Source organism: Onychostoma macrolepis, chromosome 23, assembly GCF_012432095.1.
Source record: "Onychostoma macrolepis isolate SWU-2019 chromosome 23, ASM1243209v1, whole genome shotgun sequence".
NCBI classification, from domain to species: Eukaryota; Metazoa; Chordata; class Actinopteri; order Cypriniformes; family Cyprinidae; genus Onychostoma; species Onychostoma macrolepis.
Window position 1 is genome coordinate 6307622 of NC_081177.1, and position 20378 is coordinate 6327999.

The window sequence follows — 20378 nt, forward strand, 5'->3', positions numbered from 1 at the left end:
AACCCTCTTAGGTGGAAACAGGTTCCTCGTCTCCACATTCGTATTCCCATTTACGCAAATCACCCTCCCTGAAATAGAAGTATCTAGAGATCTTCGTGTCCGGTTATCTGCCATGTTTCCTCTCCCCACCATGGCAACACCGTACACAGAGTGTTTTAATGAGAGAACTGTCTCGCCCAGGTTCATCATTCCTCCCAGGATACACGAGACAACATCTCGCACTAAGTCAGACTTCCACTGGCGTTCCTGAGAGCATTACGTTTGCCACTGGACACAGTTTTTCCAGCGATGCCATCATACTTCATCAAGAAGCACAAAGCGCTGGTCAGCAAAAAACAGCATCACAAAGGTAAGCCAATACAATGTGCACTACCAGACAAAAGTTTGGACATTTTGGCCAAATTTGTTTCACATGCTCTTTAAAACAATTCGATGTAAAGGCTTAAACGCTTGAAATTGGTTTTGTACGAATACAAATTATGAATATGCTCATAAAACGTTTTTTGTTTTTTTTTGTTTTTTACAATTAACTTTTAGAAATTGTAAATTTCTGGAATTATTTTAAATACTACTATTATTATAAAATGTATAACACATAATCAGTTAATGTGTCTAAATTAACTGTAGTTCCAAAGTATAAATTCATACATTTTAATCTTATTTTATAGACAATGTGAATTTTATTTTAGAAATCAGTATATATATATATATATATATATATATATATATATATATATATATATATATATATATATATATATTAATTTATTATTTTATGATCATTATTGTTATATAATATTATTTATAGATTATATTACAATATATATTTATGTAAAACAAACAAAAATACATAATCAGTAGATGTGTATAAATTAACTCTAGATACAAAATAAAACATTTTAATCATTTTATTATCATAGTATATCAAGTATAGTTATATATAGTTAATCAATCTGCAGGTGTGTCAAGACTTTCAACTGCTAGTAAATATCTAAAGTCTGTTATATATATATATATATATATATATATATATATAAAATACCGATTTCTAAAATAAAAATTCATATTTACATATGTTTGTGTGTGTGTGTTTAAACTAAAACTATTTTTAAAATAATAACAGTTGTAATAGTTATGTATAGCGTATAGTGTATCTATGTATGTAATAATTAAAAGTTTATGCCAAATTTAAAAAAAAAATGATAATAATTCAGTAGGTTTGTTAAAAATTTCACTGGCAGTGAACTATTAAATCTACATTCAAAATAAATGTTTTAATAATATTTAATATTTGCATTGTAGACATTGGTCTTTAATGTCGTAACATGCTCAGTAACAGGACGACTAAAAATCCCCGTCTGAGATTTGCTCAAGCCTATTAAAGGTGGAAGTGTCCCGCTGTGTATTGTGAGATTATCCCGACTGGCCCAACAGGTCGCATGCAATAACCTCACCCTTGAGCTCAGGGGACGCTGCAAAACAAAACACTGATGCAGCCCATCACAAGTGACTGAGTGTTTTCATTTTAGTAATGACTTTTGGGTGGCTTCAGATTAAATGTGTGATTGAAAAAGACAGTGTGCGTTTGCTAAAGCCTTCAGGAATCCTATAACTCACTCTAATGTCACTGAGACAAGTACATGCACGCTGCCTCATACTCTTCCTCCTGCTAATGATGCTGTTCAGAAGTGATATACATTGTCTTGCTTTATTAATAACTGTCTGGCTGTTTCTGGTATGAAAAGTGACCTGGACAGTTTTTGTGGCACTCACGTGCATTACTGCAATGTGGTTGCATTACCACTGCTATCACTCACATCTGTGTAATGCCTTATGAATATGTTTGTCTAAATAGATGGTTTTTGTTGCCAAGTAGTTATGGGCTGAATACCACTTAGCAACCAAAATGCAGTGCCATGGCATTGCAGCGTTGGAGTTTTGCACATGCAAACACACTCACATTTTCAGAAAAATACACAAATGATCTTTGGTTTATTGTCAGATAATGTTCATGCAGTGTCCACCATGTTTTTATGGTTCACTTGGTGTCAGTTTTACAATCTACTGACAGCCAGTTAATGGATAGCACAGTATACATTTTAAAAGCAATTTTGTTTACATAGTAGGCCTGCATGCTTTCATAAAAAAAAAAGCTTTAAACGCTCTTGCTATCCAGATACTGATATTGATAAGTCAATTGAAAAAAACCCATGTTGGTTAAAGTGATAGGCTAGTTCACCCGAAAATGACAATTGTGTATGAGTTTGTTTCTTCTGTTGAACATGAAAGAATATTCTGAACAATGTAAGTAACCAAACAGCTGACGGTAGCCATTGACTTCCATAGTTTTTCTGTAGGCTACCATTTGTAATCATAATGCAAATTTCCATATATAATTATATATATATATAAAGTGATATTTTTATCCTTGTTACTTGGTAACGGCAAGTTCCCTTACTATAAGGTGAAAATACTAATAGCCTAGAATAGATAATGTAATTACATTTAACTAATAATAGACATTTTATTTAATTTTACAGTAAAATACTGTTAAATGTAAAGACTTAGGAAATAAAAAATGAACATTCATCTTAAATTTTACAGTGGGAAAACAAAACAAAACCGATATTCCCACAATTCATTGTGCGATACTTTAAGTTTGACGGTATTTTGTTCAAATAGCACGACTGATGTTTTTCGTCAGCTTATGTTATTAATTATGGGTTTTATTTTGCATCTTATGTTGTTTAATCAATGTTTATCGCATTATTTTAGTGTCACGTTTGTTACCATGTCCTTGTTTTTTAACCATGTCCTCAGCTTGTTAATGGGCCACTCATTTGCTTATTGTTCTGTCTCTTTTATAACTTAATAACTACTTTATAACTGCAAGTTATGTACAAAGTAGATTTTATCACTTCACTGTAAAAAGTGATAAGTTGACTTCACTTAAAAAAATTGAGGAAACCCCTTGCCTTAAAATTATTAAGTAAATAATCTTTTTTTTTTTTTTAAAGTTAACTTATTTTTTTTTAGTTATCATTTACTTAAAAATTTTACTTAAAAAAAGGCAACAGATTTCCTCAATTTTTTTAAGTTAAGTCAACTTATCACTTTTTACAGTGTAGATGGCATACTAGCATTAGTAAATTATATAGGCTAGTAGCATACAGTTTTTACCGTTCAGTGCAGGCTAGTTAAACCTAAAATGCTGCAACCAAGTTTTTTTATTGCAAAGTGCTGGCAACCACAGCTTTTACAGCAAGTTTTTTTTGCATATTGTAAGATGACATCACATGTAGACAGTCATTTAGAAGAGACCTTGAGAATCCGCCTCTCTGGCCGCTCCTCCTTCATTGACAGCTCATGTAATCTGCAACCTGTTGGTTATTTGTGCTCCTCTCGACGGGCTTAATCTGTCCAGACTGCAGCGAGCTTTTGGCAGGAGAGTCAGAGCGGAGCATCTTTTGCGCACTTGCCTCTAGGTAAGTCAAAGGACGGGACGCTGACCCGAGTAAAGCCGATTCCTGTCCCATTCACAGAGACCAGGCGAGACTGAGGTTGCTGCTGCTGCTGCTGCTGAAAACAGGTCAGACTTTAAATTACAGTGTTCGTGTTGACGTGCAGTTATTGCAACTTATTATATTTGCATGCAATACATGAGCACGGTAATTTAAAGTGTTTTTGTTTTTTATGCAATAGAATATTTTATTGTCTGAGCCACGCAACAATTAATGAAGAATTCAACTTCTCTTGGATTGATGACCGTGAGTGATTTGCAGTTAATGCACACTGCATATGAAAGATTTTTGCATACTGATCACACTGCATTAATTGCACAGGAATGTGCATCATTGCATTTCGGACGCGTTGCAAATGTCTGTTTCGTTGAGATCAGCGCAGCATCCTCGCTCCTCGCATGCCATTCTTTGTCACTGCTGTCCTTGCTTGAGCCTCGATAGTTTCTGCAAGAGACAGAGATCTTGTTGGAGTTGTTACAGACCTGAAGGTAAGGTCAAAAACTGGCTTTTTGTAAAATAATCACTCATGCATGCATCAGAATGCACGTTGTAAATGATGATTAATTAATGCATCACGTGCGCTGGTTTGTGCATGAACAGATTAGATCCCGTCGTCAGTCACTGAGGTGTATGGGACATCTCGCACCGGGACATGCGCTGCTTGATTTATTGGTCCGTGCTGAGCTGCATGTTTATGTTGGTATGCGATATATGAGTGGTTAGTCCACACAGACGCACTGTACATTAAAGGGCTGTATCGTAAAGACAAAGCGAGGCAAGTACAGAATGTTCTGTTTATGTGAGCAAAGAGAGACTGCAAGTGTAATGCAACATCTTTGCATTGTTTTTTGCTTGTTTGTTGTAGTTGTTTTTTTTGTTTGTTTTTTTTTGCAATGTTGTGCATTGCAATATGTATTTTAATATTAGCCTAGAATTTAAGACGGAGAAAAACAAAGAGAAAGATGAGTTGGCTGTTTATGTCCAGTTATTGTTAGTAATTTGAATGGAAAATATAATGTAGAAAAGGGTTCTGTAAGTAATCTAATTATAGGTTTATCAAGGCAGCTTTAGAATTTTCTGTGAAATATTGTATATTATATGAAATTGTGAGTATAATGGAACCTTTTGAAAAAAGTATTTTATTTTTTTTTATTTTAAATATTTGTTAAATATTGTTTTATTTTAAAATGAATTTGCATTTTAATTAAATTATATTTTATTGTAATTTATTTTATTATAATTTATGAATGAATACAATTTTTAATTATTGATAATTAAAATTTTGTAATTTTAATTATTAATATATTTATAATTTTATAAAGTATGTTTCATAAATTTGCTTTATTAAATTGTCATTCTAATTAATTTATAATTAAATTAATTTAATGTTTTAAATATTTATCTTAATTTAATTTTAGTTATTAATGTCTTTGTAATTTTAACAATTATATTTTCTCATTACATTTTCATTATTTAAATGTATTTATTGTCAAATTTATTTAAATGAAATTAATATTTTAAATATGTATCTTCATTTACAATAAAAGTTTATTTTAATCATTAATATATTTGTAATTTTACAGATAATATTTTTATGAATTTCATAACGAATTGTCATGCCTTCATTTTAATGTATGTTTGTTTATTTTATTTATTTATACAGTCATAATTCTGCAAAGATATTGTTTATGACAGTGATGATACTGACTGCATGCAGCTATGCAAGTTGACCTGAGTCCTTGTGTTCTTTGAGAGCTGTTGTCCATTCATGCCTCTTAATTGGATGTTCCTTTTCTCTTTAGGTTACCTAATTTGTTTATTAAGCAGTCTATTAGTGGTCTACTAATAGTCTACAAAATACTCCATTTCACAGGGTTTCTCCACTTTGGGGTACTCAGTGACACATTTAGTTGCAAACTGATGATATTTTTGGCTTTTGAAGTTATAAAATGCAGCTGACCTTCGGAACTCAGGTAGTGAGTTGTTTTAAGGTCGATCAAGAAGATCAGAGTATTTAACCTGTTATATAAGTGGAATAAAAGCAGGACTTACCAGAACTCAGTGCTGCTAATCCCAGAGAAGTCGTTTTATGTTGGAAGACAAATCTGTATTTATATTTGAACTCCTTTTATGAAGAAACCTCAAAATAAACACAGTAAACATGGTGAAAAATAACCATTCATTCCAGCTTTCCATGCTGCCAATTTGTGCTGTCTTTGTGTGCAGTTGATGGATTGTTCAGTTTTCTAGATGGGTTTTTGTTGAAGATGATGACTTTATCAAATGCATTCAATCATTTGATGCATGTGGACACCTTTATATTAGGTTTGGACATGCGAAGGGTGTAGACTGGACAAAATCCACCTGCAAACTCCATAGATATTCCAGTTAAAATAGAATCAGAGACATTTCCTTTACAAATGAGCCATGCATCAATCATCAAAGTCACCTAAACTCCAGCATTAAGACGCACATATACGTGTCTGTACACTGACCAGCCAAAACCTGATTAGCGTTTTCCGACAACCGTCTTAAAACCTTGTAGGACAGCCAATGAGAAGCTCTGGAATTTTTTAAACAGGGCATCAGAGGTCAGTGACACACTAAAACAGGCTGATAGATGAACACACATCCAATCAAGACAGACTGTCCGTCAGCAGCTGATAATGAACATGAGACTTCGCCAGAGAGACTGAGCTGCTCTCTAAAGGATGCAAAGAAGTTTTGAGCTTGAGTTTCATCTTGATTTTAAAATTTAATTAGATATATATATTTATTAGAGATCAGGCCTCATGGCTCCTGGAATATTTGGGATTGTTTTGGCTGCAAGTAAAGGTATATTCACAAAGCTTTGGTTTATTGCTCACTTTTTCCAAACAGATCGATCACGGACGTAGGTCTCTGTTGGTCACTTTATAAATCTTTTATGTTCTTTTTTTATCCTCTCCAGAAATCCCTGCAGAAGCTAACGCAGAAATGGGACGAAAGGAGGGCAACTATGAGTGGAAAAAGAGCACGGATAACATCCAGGATGTGTTTGAATTCATGGAGGTCCTCGGATCGTAAGTACACATTTAGTTCTTCTTATTATTCATTTTAAAAGCTGGGAATGGTTTATTAACAGGCGTTTGTTGTCAATAGGATAAGCTTTAGTTTTTGGAAGTAAATATATCAGAATTTATGTCACAGGTAGCTAAAATTTTATTTTAACAAAGTACACGGTAAAAAAAATACTTTTCAAAATTGTAAATGAATCAAGGATTATCGGAGTATGTTAGAATTCATTTTTACCTGCAAATCACATTTTCATGTAAAAAATTCCTTTGTAATTATTATTTTTTTAAGTTTATTAAGAAGCGATACCAGAGTCAAAATTGATGTAGATGGTGTACAATTTTCACTTCGAATTTGCTAGTAAATTTTACAATTAGAATTACAAAGAAACAATTGTGAATTTTAAGTAGAAAGACTGAAATATTTTTTTTTTTGTAAAACACAAATTTACAAATTTAATATTTAACCGTATTAATTAATTGTATTAATACAATATTTTTGCAGTGTAGCTTAATTGTTCTTGCCATAATAAATAAATATATAAATTATTTGTACATAAAAGTGTAAAAGTTTTAAAAAGTACACTAAAATAGTTTATACTGCAGATTTTTGTTCCTCAAAAAAAAAAGAAAGAAAAAAAAGTGTTTTTCCCTGAGTATTTTAAGTTTGTTAGAGACATTTCCAAGAAAGCTGTTTTTGCTCACCCAGCCGGTAAAGGATTGACCCTGTTTACCCAACTTTACCAGGTTTACACTGGCCTTTAGTGCTTTATAAGGTTGGTAATTCAGGCCTTGGCATTTGGCAGGTTAGCAGTTCATTCAGCATTCAGCATTCTCATGAGCATTCAGCTTTAACTGCGTCTTAACATTTCCAGTCTTGTGTTGTGATTTGTAGCGACTCGATAAAGAAAATAACGTACTGAATTAAATGGGTGTGACTTTTTTGGTATTTATTTTATCTAAGTTTAATACACAGAGCCACGTAAACCTTTCGGAGGCTGATTCCATTGAAAAGTGTATCACTATCAATCTGTAATGAAACATTGATCATTTCAACATGAACTCAAACAATTGCATGAGTTTGTAGGCGGGACTATCAGATTGACCAGCCAATAGGAGGCAGATGGGAGAAATGTTCAGGAATCCTATCTGAAAGCATTATTTCAGTTCTGTTTGTTGACGCTTCTTCACCTTGAATAAACATGAATTATGATTTAGATCGTGGATGAGCTGTTTAAATGTGTAATCTCAAATCCATTATCCCATCTGAGCAACTTAATGGGTCTCAGACGGTAAACCAGACACCAGTGATCCGGCCCTGCTGTCCTGAATCGGTTGGGATGTCATCGAGGGGGCAGAAAGCTGACTAGACAATGAGCTCAGCAGACATGAGCAGCTGTACCTTGTCTTTGCTGACTGTAGAGCGATCACCGAGCAGAATAATGTTCTGTTCCTCCCTGAAGACAGATGCTGTGAGATCAGCACAAGAGTTATTTCCATTCACGTTTCCATTCATGACTAAATGATCAGCTACTGTGGGATTCAAGCGTCTCTCTCTCTTCCATCTTGATTGGCTGATGTTGAGTTTTATTCAGTTAAGTCTGTACGCTCTCAGAAAAAAAGGTACAAAAGCTGTGACTGTGGTTGTAGCTTTTCAAAATATAAACTTTTGTACCTTTTAGGTATTAATATGTATGCTTTAGGTACACCCCAGTGACAGCTTTTGTACCTTTTTTTCTGAGAGTGTAGCAATCGGGTCACCCTGCGGCTGTCGTTCTCATTGTATTGGTCTGTAGGTGAATCAAGGGTAAAGCACAGGTTAAGACACCTCCAGACCGGAGTGTGTTAATCGCTTTGGCAGACAAGAACAGGGATCACAGGTGTCACAGGAACAGCTAACAGGATGGAGACAGATTTGTGATAATCTACCGGACATGGCCTGCAATGTGCTGTCTATTGCTTTGATACTGATTTTTTCTGTGTAAATTACTATACTTGATTATTCTCATGAATTAAGGCAAGGCACCCCAGATAAATAAGGTATAAATGTAACTAATAAATAAGACTATACTTTCCTACTTGATTGATTACATTAATAATTGCATTTAAGTGAAGTTTTCATAAATGTTATTTGTAAACGAGTCTTATATCTAACTATTATCTAATTAAATATTTGCATACATTTTCATAATGGTAATCTGAACATCTGAACATTCCTGTTTCATTTTGTTTTCACTCAGAAATTGCTAGTACATTTCACAAATATTTACAAAGAAATGGCAGGTAACACACTGAATTAAACATAAACATGTTGAAGTAAAAATACTGAATTGCTTGTAAAATGTACTCCAATAATCTTTGCTTTATTTACAACTTCCAAAAATCATTTTACAGTGTATTAGAGTTACAAAAGGGATTTTTAATATTTTTGTCACTCCATAAATTGGAAAATACTGTAAATAGTTAGAAAAATAGGAATAAAATTTTGTATAAAAACTAATTTTGAGAAAATGACCTTTAAAGGCATGTATTTTAAATGAAATAGATATAGTGCAATAAAATAAACACTTAAGTCTATTTTGCATGTTTTGTTTACACTAATCTAAAAAAAAGCCTAAAAAATGGCCAGTTCAAACATTCACATTCACACATTAAAAACCAAAAACCTGAGTTTACAGTTCACACAGGTCCTAAAGCGACATAATCATCCAGTTTCAGGCATAAACTAGTGTGTCTAGAGAGCTCTGTCACAACCTGCCCTTGCCTGTGGGTGTTAGTGGCACCAGTGGGGCATTATGGGCCGTAGGGAGTTGAGCACAGTGCTTTCCACTGACAAAAACAACCTGAATTAAACTCCCACAATCCCTCAGCGGGTTTCTATTGGACTTAGCGCCCATCAGGATGAAGTACGGCATCTAAAATGGGCTTATATTGGTGAGGCAGGGATGAAAAAAATTGTGTTTTTATGGATTTCATTGGCAGTTTTCTTTGCCTTTGGGCACATTCTGTGCACTGACCTTCAGTTTGAGCTGTATTTAGTTTTTATTATTTATTTATTCATGCATTACATTGAAATCCACAATAGTTAATGAATTGAGGACTTTCTAAAGGATTATTCACTCCTGACCGCGGGTGAAGGTAAAACACGCATCTCTGAGCTTTTGCATTCAGTGCAGGAAAATGGTGTTGTGGGAATATGGTTAGACGCTGGCGGTGTCAGGGAGACAGTTGTTTCGTGCCGCTTCATTTGTGCGTGGGAGGCTGAGATTGATTGTCGGAAGCCATGTGTGATGTAGCACTTCTTTTGTAACAAAAGAGTGCAAACCATTAAGAATTCAGTGTAATATCAAAAAAATATACGTACACTGCAAAAACTGCTTATTTTTTAAGTAGCAAATGTTAAAAATAATACATTTCGTGAGATATACATTAAAGTTACTCTAAAGATATACTCTTTTAATATTTATTTGAAGCAGTAAATGTTATTAAAATATTTTATACAGTTAAAAATAACACATTTAGTAAGGTTTACACTCAAATTGCATTGTTTTTTGTTTTTTTTCAAAGATGTATTCTCTTAATATTTATTTAATATTATTCAAGTAGCAAATGTCATTTAAACTATTTATTAAACTATCTATACACAAAAATACATTTAGTGAGATTTGCATGCCAATTACACTATTATTTTATCTTTATATTATTTTCATGTTTAAAAATAATGCATAATACACAGTTAAAAATAATACCTTTAGTGAGATTTACTTGCAGTTACACTGTTATTTTCAAGATATATTCTCTTAATATTATTTTGATGTTATTAAAATACTTTAAACAGTTAAAAATAATACATTATTGGGATGTTGTTTTCACTCAAATAACACTATTATTTTCAAGATATATTCTCTTAATATTTATTTTAAGTAGTAAAATGTATTAACTTATTTTATACAGTTAAAAATAATACATTTAGACTCAAATTACACTATTGTTTTCAAAATATATTCTTTTAATATTTATTTTAATGTTATTAAATTATTTTATACAGTTTAAATAATACATTTAGTGAGATTTACACTAAAATTATACTGCTTTATTTTCAATATGTTTTCTTAATGTGTATTTTTAGTATATATTATTAAAATATTTTCTCAAATTATGCTATTCTTTTCAAGATATATTCCCTTAATATTTTTTTTATATTCTCTGAGAAGTTCAATTTTATGCAGTTTTACTTTTTTTCTCTGATCTTTTTAAGTGATAGTGAACACAGAGATGCTGTTTGAAAATGAGATTTTCACAGTGTAAAATACAGATGGGAAAAATTCAGCTATTAAACACAGATAAGAGTATTACCTGAATAATATGCAGATTTGCAGCAGGTAAACCAGTGATAGCACATGTAATCTCAGCAAGCATTCTTTATAGCCTAGATAAGATTTACGTCTTATTCATCCAATCCCAGGATAATTGTAACCTAGCCTCTTTCCATCGGAGGCCTTACAGTGCCAGCTGACCTGGTTGCGGACCTTTGTTTATCGATGCACCTGGAAACCGAAGCCATTACTGTTTCCGCTGCGTATAAGGGATTTCACATGTAATCTTTATCTCATGACAGCTATTCCAGGTTACAGCTGACAATCGCATGGAGAGAAGAAAAAGACCCTTTCCTAAGACCCAACACCAAGAGCTAAAGATCATTTACACAAATAACCCATTTACAAAATTAATAAATTTTTTTAAATACATTTTTTAAATTGTCTGCATAATGTCAGAGTCCGTTTTTCCTCTGTATTTGTTATGGTGCTCTGATTAATTTCTAGGATGTTGCAAAGATGTTCTAGGGTTGCTATTGTTTAAGTTTAAGCACTAAAATTACTTGAAATAAAAATTTTAAAAATCCTAGAACTGAACTAAAACTGAAATAAAATAAATTAATAATACTACTTAACAATTAATACTACTTAATTATATTAAGTAGTAATATAAAAAAAACTAGTGCTGTCAAACGATTAATCGCGATTAATCGCATCGAAAATAAAAGTTTTTGTTTACATAATATATGTATGTGTACTGTATATATTTATTATGTAAATATAAATACACACACATACAGTATATATATATTGAAAATGTTTACGTGTATACATTTATATATTTATATTCTTATATTTTATATTATACATGAATATATTTAATATACAAACATAACATATTTTTCTTAAATATATACATGCATGTGTTTGTATTTATATATATACATAATAAATATACACAGTACACACTCATATATTATGTAAACAAAAACTTTGATTTTGGATGCAATTAATCGCGATTAATCATTTGACAGCACTAAAAAAAAAAACTAACAAAAATGCCAAAAGTTCATAAAAAATGACTAAAAATTGAACTAAAACTAAAATGAAACCTGAAAATGTAAAAATAAAAGCTGATTAAAAATAGATAAATAAATAAAAACTACAATGGCATATAAATAATACTAAAATTACATTGTTGTCCTAATTCCACCCTCATGTCTGCAGGATTTGCATGTGTATTGTTTACCTGATCAAATCAATTGCACTAATAGTAATAATTGCTTCACACATTACTTCATACCAGATCTCCCCAGAGCCCTGGCCACTTTCACATGATGGCAACACTACAAGTACTTCTAGCTGTTATTAAATGGGCGGCTTGCAGTGCAGCGCTGAGATCTTGGCAGGGTTTAAAAGGTCACATCCTCACCTTCATTAAAACCTGCTTTGCTCTCAGGGGGAAGTGCCACACCGGCAACACATAAACCAGGATCATGCTCTCTCTCAGATCCATGGATAAAAACATAATCCCAGGTAATTGCACATTTGACCTTACCTCATCTTTCTGTCTTTGCTTTCTCCAGGGGAGCGTTCTCAGAGGTCTTCATGGTGAAGGAGAGAAAAACAGGGAAGCTTTTTGCATTGAAGTGTGTGAAGAAGAAAAACAAAAGGGACATCAATCTGGAGAATGAAATCGCTGTGTTGAGAAAGTAAGACTGAACACTAGCTGTGATGTAAAAATCTTGTTTGTTTCTTCATGTGAACAGATTTGAATCACTTGCTCACCAATGGATCCTCTGCAGTGAATGGGTGCCGTCAGAATGAGAGTCCAAACAGCTGATAAAAACATCACCATAATCCTCAAGTAATCCACACAACGCCAGTCCAGCAGTTGACATCTTGTCAAGTGAGAAGCTGCGTGTTTCTCAGGAACAAATCCATGCTTCTAACTTTAAAATGCCACTTCTGGCCAAAATATAACTCCATAATCCATAATAACACATCCTCTGGTGAAAAAGTCAAAATCCGGTGCTTGATCTGTGCATATTTCTCTCCTGATTCAGAACTTTTTTCACACTCATAAACATTATTATGGACAGAGGAATCATATTTTAGCTGGAAGCAATGGTTTAAAGTTAAAAACATTTTTTTTTTTTACTTCACAAGATGTTAATTGATGGACTGGCGTGGTGTGGATTACTTGTGGATTATTGTGATGTTTTTATCAGCTGTTTGGAGTCTCATTCTGACGGCACCCATTCACTGCAGCATTGGTGAGCAAGTGATGCTACATTTCTCCAGATCTGTTCCCATGTTAAATCAGCATAACTCTATATTTCTTTCCACTAATGTCTTAATTTGTTGTCATTTAGGATCAAACATGACAATGTGGTTTGCTTGGAGGATTTCTATGAAAGTCGGACGCATTACTACCTGGTCATGCAGCTGTAAGCACCTCTGTTTGCATTAACACCCACTGAAACCCCTGTTACTTTAAACCTCATGCGTCTTTATAGCATGTTTGTTACATTGCTCATATCCCATCAGCGTTTCAGGAGGCGAGCTGTTCGACCGGATCCTGGACCGGGGCATGTATTCAGAGTCCGATGCTAGTCTGGTCATCAGACAGGTGCTGGAGGCAGTCGGCTACCTGCACAAAAACAGCATAGTCCACCGCGACCTCAAGGTACAGAGACACAGTATTTACACAAACATAGACATATATCAAGTATGCTGTAGATATACATGGATGATATCAACAGATGTGGACTAAAAACCACAAAACGCTGACTTTCTGCATCTGTTTTCTCTCTACAGCCAGAGAATCTGCTCTACTACAGCACTGATGAAAACTCCAAGATCATGATCAGTGATTTTGGCCTGTCTAAGATGGAAGATAATGGCATCATGTCCACGGCCTGCGGGACTCCAGGATATGTCGGTAGGAATGATGTCAAATAAATGGGCTTTTAAACAGCCAGTGAATGTCAAAGCACAAGAGACACATCTGTAAAACTGAAAGGCTGCATACGCAGTTGCTTTTTGATTGAAATTTCACAAATATTTACCTTACCGCGTAAGTGACACACAGTATTCAGTGGGAAATCCTGTAGTGCTTTGAGTGGTTAATGTGCTGGAATAGTATTTGTTACTATTATTTTATAAACCTGCGCTGAAAAAGTAATTTTAGAGACAGTGTAAGATAATATATTTGGATAACAGATTATAAAAACATTGTAATGTATTTAGTATTTATGCATATATTAATGCTTTTATTGACTTATTGTAAGATTAGTTTAAATGTGAGGCATTGTGATTGAAGATTATGAAAACAGGTGTTATTTTAGTATTATTTATAAATTGTTATATTATTAATATTAACTTATATTATATTTATACACATTAATATGCTTTTATTTGAATATTTTCAGTTTTTTTATTTTAGTTGCAATTGTATGTATTTTGATGAAATATAAAAATAAATGTTATTTTTGTATTATATTTACAGTGTACTGTTTGTAGCATTTATTATAGCATTTATTAATATGCTTTTATTTTTATATTTTCAGTTATTATTTTAGTTTAAGTTTTAGAAATTTCTAAAAAATAAAATTCTTTTAAAAAATATTTTTATTAATTTAATATTTCTAATATTTAATATTTTATTTCTATTTTTTTTTCAGCTTTATTTCAGTGAACAAAAAAAATATTTTTAATAGTTTTATTTGTAGTTAACAACAACACTGATTAAAAACAACCCCCCACCACCACCCCCAAATAACATGCACTGATGATCTTGCACAATAAACCCAAAGACATTTATGACAATAAACAAGTTTTATTTTAAAACCATGTTGTTTGTATCTGTATTTCCTCACAGCCCCTGAAGTATTGGCCCAGAAACCTTACAGCAAAGCCGTTGACTGCTGGTCTATTGGAGTCATCACCTACATCCTGTAAGTCACCTCCTAGTAGGGCAGTCATTTCTAAGAAACTGATTTTTGTTCTATATTTGCTCCACAATTGAGTTGGACTTTAAACAGCACTGCTATTTACAGAGAGTGATAAACAGATGCCAAGTTCTTAATTTAGAAACCTAAAGCTTGTGTTTTTCAAAACTGACAGATTAGCAGTTTGAGTCGGAGTGAGTCACTGGTTCAAGTAGCTGTGCTGTTTAACTCCATACCAAAAGCAAGCCATGTAGGTCTCTGATATGTACAGCGCCCCCTGCTGGAAGTTTGCATTTATTTATTTTGCTGTGTCTTTACAGTCTCTGTGGATATCCTCCTTTCTATGAAGAAACCGAGACTCGTCTGTTTTCTAAAATCATGAAGGCGCAGTATGAGTTTGACTCGCCCTTCTGGGATGATATCTCTGAGTCTGGTTAGCATTCCTATACTTCCCTACTGCTAAATCATCTCATGTGATTCTGTAAAACACACCTGTAACTAGAAGCCTTTAACCTCATGTATCTTTATTATCTCTCTAGCAAAGGACTTCATCCGCAACATGATGCAGAAGAATCCAAAGATGCGTTATGACACAGAACAGGCTCTCAGACACCCCTGGTGAGTGACCGCAGGACAGATTTACTGCTCTTTGAAGCTTATGATGATCTTAATGGAGATCTCTGTTATGTTTCATTCATATCAGACATGTCAGAAATACAAAACAAATGAGACACATAGTAAGAGTATAAAGCTATAAAATTATGGATTGTATAGCAATGTCATTATTGCTAACTAAAACTATTAAACGTAACTTTCAGTCCGAAAATGAAGCAGAAATAAAATATAAATATTAGGTAAAAAATATAAAAAATAATATTTGTTAACTGAAATGAAGCAGAAATAAAATACAATACAAATATGAGATGAAAAATGTAAGCTTAACAAATTACAATTATTAAAAAAAAAAATTGGTGATTGAAATGAAGCAGAAAAAAAAATATATATATATATTAGATGGAAAAAAAAACTTTAAAAGCCTCAACATTTGTACAAATTATTTTCAGACACTGAAATGAAGCAAAAATAAAATGAAATAAAATATAAATATTAAATGAAAACATTAAGTTTAAACTTACAATTATTTAAAATGTTTATGGTAATTTAAATAAAGCAGAAATAAAAAAACAAAAACAAAAAAAAAACAATATTAGATGGAAAACTTAAAAAAAAAAACAACCTTAAACTAAAATGAAAAATGCTGCATTTGCAACTAACTGAAATAAAATAAGCTGAAATTCTAGTACTAAAATTACTAAAAAAGCTGAAATAAAAAGATAAAGCTAAATAAAAATATAAAAAACAGGAAAACTAGTAAAACTGAAAAAAAAGACTAAAACGAAATGAAACGAATAAAAGCATATTCAATATTAATACTACACTGTAAAAAAAAGTTGAGCCAATTTAAAATTCTAAGTCAACCAGCAGTTTTCTCAACTTGTCGTTTTAAGTTTATACAACAAAAATGTGAGAATCTCCCACAAAAATAAGTTGAGAAAACTCAAAAATCTGCTGAAGCTGGTTGCCTTAAAGTTTTAAGTTGGCTCAACTTTTTTTTTTTTTACAGTGTATAATAGTATAAAAATAATACTAAAATAACACTCATAATTCAGTCTTAATTTAATGAGAGACACTGAGTTGCGAATCTGAGCACAGTCTGAAACTTTAGCTGAGACACATATGAGATTACATGGGTCTTTTTTCGCAGACTTGAGCAAATGTCTCCGTTTGCTCTTCACTTAATCTCATTGCTGTGCAGGATAAACAACCAGAGAATCCCACAATCCAGAATTGTTAAGATTAAACTACGCTAAACTTATTTGCGTCTTAGGGATTGGTTAAAACAGGACACCAAATCCTTCTGTTTCCACCAGCTCTGGTTTTAAATCCAGCTTTGTCCTGCAGGATTATAGGAAAGACGGCCCGGAGTCAGGACATCTACCACTCCGTCAGCGAGCAGATCCAGAAAAACTTTGCCAAGTCCAAGTGGAAGGTAAGGTCATGTTTCATAACTCTGTGGATTCTCGGGTTAGAGTGTGTCTCCTGTGGTTTAATCTCAGTTGGCTTTTGCAGATGATCTCTGGACTGATTACACAATTCAGCTTTAAATATGAGTGGCTGATTTGGTCACCCGTCTTGCCTATAATTGCTCCATCTGTGTTAATATCTGGAACAGACCAGTTTCAGCAATCTGATTTATACTTTAAATCATTTAAAGCAGAGCTAAAGTATTTTCTCCTAATCAAATCAGCTGCCTAGAAAAAGATTTTTATTTGACATAAAATTAACTCAAAAACTCATTTTTGCAGAGAATGTGAACTTGTGATGTTGCACACCAGTCAGTCCGATTCCCACAATGCAATGCAACACACTCAGTTTGAACTACTACTACAACCAAAAGTGATATAAGCTACAAAATCTTAACACATTTGTACACAAAATTAAATTAAGATAATCATTTTCATTTCAAACATGCTGCTTTTTGAATTAAACTTGATGAGGTCATGTGACAATAATAGCATACTCTCTTTCTCTTTCACATGCAGTTTAGAAAAAATAATTGACTGTGTACATTACCATTTTATTTTATTTTATTTTTTGCAAACCTGAATTAAATTGATCAAAAGTGACAGTAAAGACATTTAAAATGTTAAAATTTTATAAATACAATAAATAATGTAACTGTTACAATAACAGTTTCTCCAAAAATATTCTAAACAAAAAAAGCAGCCTAGCTGTTTTCAACGTTGATAATAATCAGAAATGTTTCTTGAGCAGTAAATCAGCGTATTAAAATTATTTGTGAAGGATCATGTGACACTGAAGACTGGAGCAAGGATGCTGTAAATTTAGTTATTTTAATTTGTAATAATATTTCACAATATTACAGTTTTACTGTATTTTTGATCAAATAAATGTAGCTTTGGTGAGCATAAAAGACTTTTTTTAATATTAAAGTTCTTACCAAGCCCAAATATTTGAACAGCAATGTATATTGCCAAAAAATTATTAATATTTTTAATACCCGTTATATTTGGAACGGATCGGTTATTAGCACACTGCTAAGTCCATATACTGTGCAGTATTTACTGAATATAGTTTATGAGCCCAGAAAAAGAAAAAATTGATACTTATTTCACTGCCACACTGGTAACTGAAGATCATTATGGGAGACAGTACTCAATGCAGTAAGCTCTGTTTATACACTGCAAATTATGACAGAAGTAGGTCTTTTATTCATACAGTGAATTTTGCATACTTTCAAGTTTTGTGCACTGTTAAAATGCATTGGTAGTTTTTAATTTTGCTTCATGGTTTACTATAAAGATTAGGTGCTAAACTGAAACAGCTTGTTTAGTTGTTTCCTGCGCTCTACTGACTGTCTGAAATCATGATCTCGTCACTCCAGCAAGCCTTCAACGCTACGGTGGCCATTCACCACATGAAGAAACTGCAGCTGGCCCACTCTGAGGCCTGTCTCCGTCTGAAACAGACGCCTGCGCCTGAGATCAAGGTCATCGCAACATCCACACCTGAATCCGTCCGCAAGAAGCTGTTCGCTGAGACCCCCGAACCAAACGGCAACGTTCCCAGCAATCAGATGAACGTGCCGTCCAGCTCCACCGAGTCAAAGAGTCAGTATCACCCGGTCCGGGTCAGTCACAGCGACACCAGCCATGTCGGGACCCTCACCATTGCAGAGAAGAGCAAACATGTGTATCACTCGCAGCCAGCAGACCTAAATGGGTATGTATTTGTGAGTAAATTATGGAAAACATGACCTTTGTTTGATCATTTGAACAAAACTCTAAGTTTGATAAGCTGTGAAAATGTGTTACACAGAAACCACCATTTTTATAAGGTCACAGTTATGACAGCATTAACATATGACCTTCTACATTTACATACCTGCTGAAAAAAAGGAAACATTGAAAAAAAAAAAAAAATTAATTGCTTAAACCAACCTAAGCCGGTTTGATGGTCTTAGCTGGTTTAAACTGGTCATCCAGTCTAACTAAGAACAGTTTCCAGTTTCTCATTTCACATTCGAGAAGGCTAGCCAATCGTGATAGAGGTGATTTACATCTTAAAGGGACAGTAGCAGAAAGACTGATTAGAGATAAGGTGGAAAATGGTGATGTAAGACTAAATTATGATGTTTTGCGTGCAAGAAATAAATAAAAAATTATTAGTGGGCATAGTGAGTGTTTTAGTTGACCAAAAACAAAGTTTAAAGTTAATGTGCTTTAAAAGCTATTTTTGGTGTTGTTACTGAAACTTAAACTTTTCTAGATTGTTTTAGGTAATTAAAACAACGCTGAAATAAAATGAATTAAAAATTTTAGATGAACTTAAATGTATTTCACTTAGTTGGTAATACTTCTAATTTTCGTCTTCATCCAGTTTTTTAAGGTTAAGTACCGAAATTGCTAAAACTAAAACTGAAATAAAAATAAATTAAAGCTAAATAGAAATAAAAATATACCCCCCACCACCACCAAAAAACAAAACAAAAAAAAACTTTAAAAAAATCAAATAATAAAAATGACAAAAGCACATATTCCATTTTTTCAGTGTGGTTGCTAACTAAAACTTAATTGAAATATAGCCAGAATAAAATAAAATATAAATATTAGATGAATTTAGAAAATTAGAAGTGTTGCCTTGGCAACTAACTGAAATAAGCTTAAGTACTAAAACTAAAACTTAAATAAAAATAAATTAAAACCAAAAAGAAATATTTGAAAAGAAATATATAACAAAATTACAAAAAATTATTAAAATGAAAAATGAAAATACAAAAAGCTAATTCAAAATCTTAGTAATAGTACTAAAAGAACAGCCTATTTTACTTCCCTAATCTGCATATTTTTAAGTAAAACAGGAAAAATGTGGGACAGGATTTGATTTTATCAATTGAGTATTGATTTTCTTTCCATGCATGCTCTAATTACTTAAAATTTTCAGGTACGCAAAAAGAAGCTCCAATCGTAGCGGGCAGAACCTGCAGACTGGCGTTTGCTCTGTCATGTGATTGGCTGCTTTGGCATTGCATGATTTTGACTGGTAAATATGACTGCTTAAATTTTTCTCTGCATATTATAAATGTATGTTGACATGAAAATGCTAAATGCCCTTATTTCTCGTGCTCGCTACAGGTCTGTGACCTTTCACTCAGCCACTGGCTGCTTTCTGTGGGCAGGTCCTGCTGCTCTGTCCTGCTCAAGAGTGTTGGCAAGACAGCTGGCCACCGGCCCGCACTGTTCTGAAATACTGAAGTTTAGGGGAGTGCCTCCAAACCAGCAAACACACACACGCGCGCACGCGCAGAGCACAAATCCAGCCTGTCACACACTCGCAAACGACACAGTATCCCTGTAAAAGCAGAACCGATTACATGTTAGGTGCTGAACCTCAGATTTTGTATTTTCCCTTGAGCAAACGGTTTTACATTATCAAGGTCAATTAAATTAATCT

General features: G+C 33.0%; 1 protein-coding gene and 1 long non-coding RNA gene across 4 annotated transcripts in view; one reads left to right on the top strand and one right to left on the bottom strand.

The window, feature by feature from the left end:
• Positions 1-245: 245 nt before the first annotated feature.
• The window catches only part of camk1gb (calcium/calmodulin-dependent protein kinase IGb), a 20686-nt gene continuing 553 nt past the window's right edge, over positions 246-20378 (top strand). Inside the window, exons 1-13 of one of the 3 annotated variants that reach the window (XM_058763562.1) lie at positions 246-349; positions 6472-6583; positions 12477-12602; positions 13266-13340; positions 13441-13579; positions 13711-13834; positions 14774-14849; positions 15164-15276; positions 15383-15461; positions 16806-16893; positions 18310-18647; positions 19869-19967; positions 20060-20378. The exon at positions 20060-20378 is cut by the window's right edge and continues 553 nt beyond it. In XM_058763562.1, coding sequence (XP_058619545.1) covers positions 289-349; positions 6472-6583; positions 12477-12602; positions 13266-13340; positions 13441-13579; positions 13711-13834; positions 14774-14849; positions 15164-15276; positions 15383-15461; positions 16806-16893; positions 18310-18647; positions 19869-19935 — 1398 coding nt within the window. In that variant the 5' untranslated portion in view covers positions 246-288 and the 3' untranslated portion in view covers positions 19936-19967; positions 20060-20378. Of the gene's footprint in view, positions 350-3368; positions 3486-3842; positions 4010-6471; positions 6584-12476; positions 12603-13265; positions 13341-13440; positions 13580-13710; positions 13835-14773; positions 14850-15163; positions 15277-15382; positions 15462-16805; positions 16894-18309; positions 18648-19868; positions 19968-20059 lie in introns of those variants that run through there. The other 2 variants (XM_058763563.1, XM_058763561.1) reach the window with 2 other exon arrangements.
• LOC131532133 (uncharacterized) overlaps positions 18500-20378 on the bottom strand; it is a 5144-nt gene continuing 3265 nt past the window's right edge. Inside the window, exon 3 of the long non-coding RNA XR_009268849.1 lies at positions 18500-18639. This is a non-coding gene — a long non-coding RNA (uncharacterized LOC131532133). The remainder of the gene's footprint in view (positions 18640-20378) is intronic.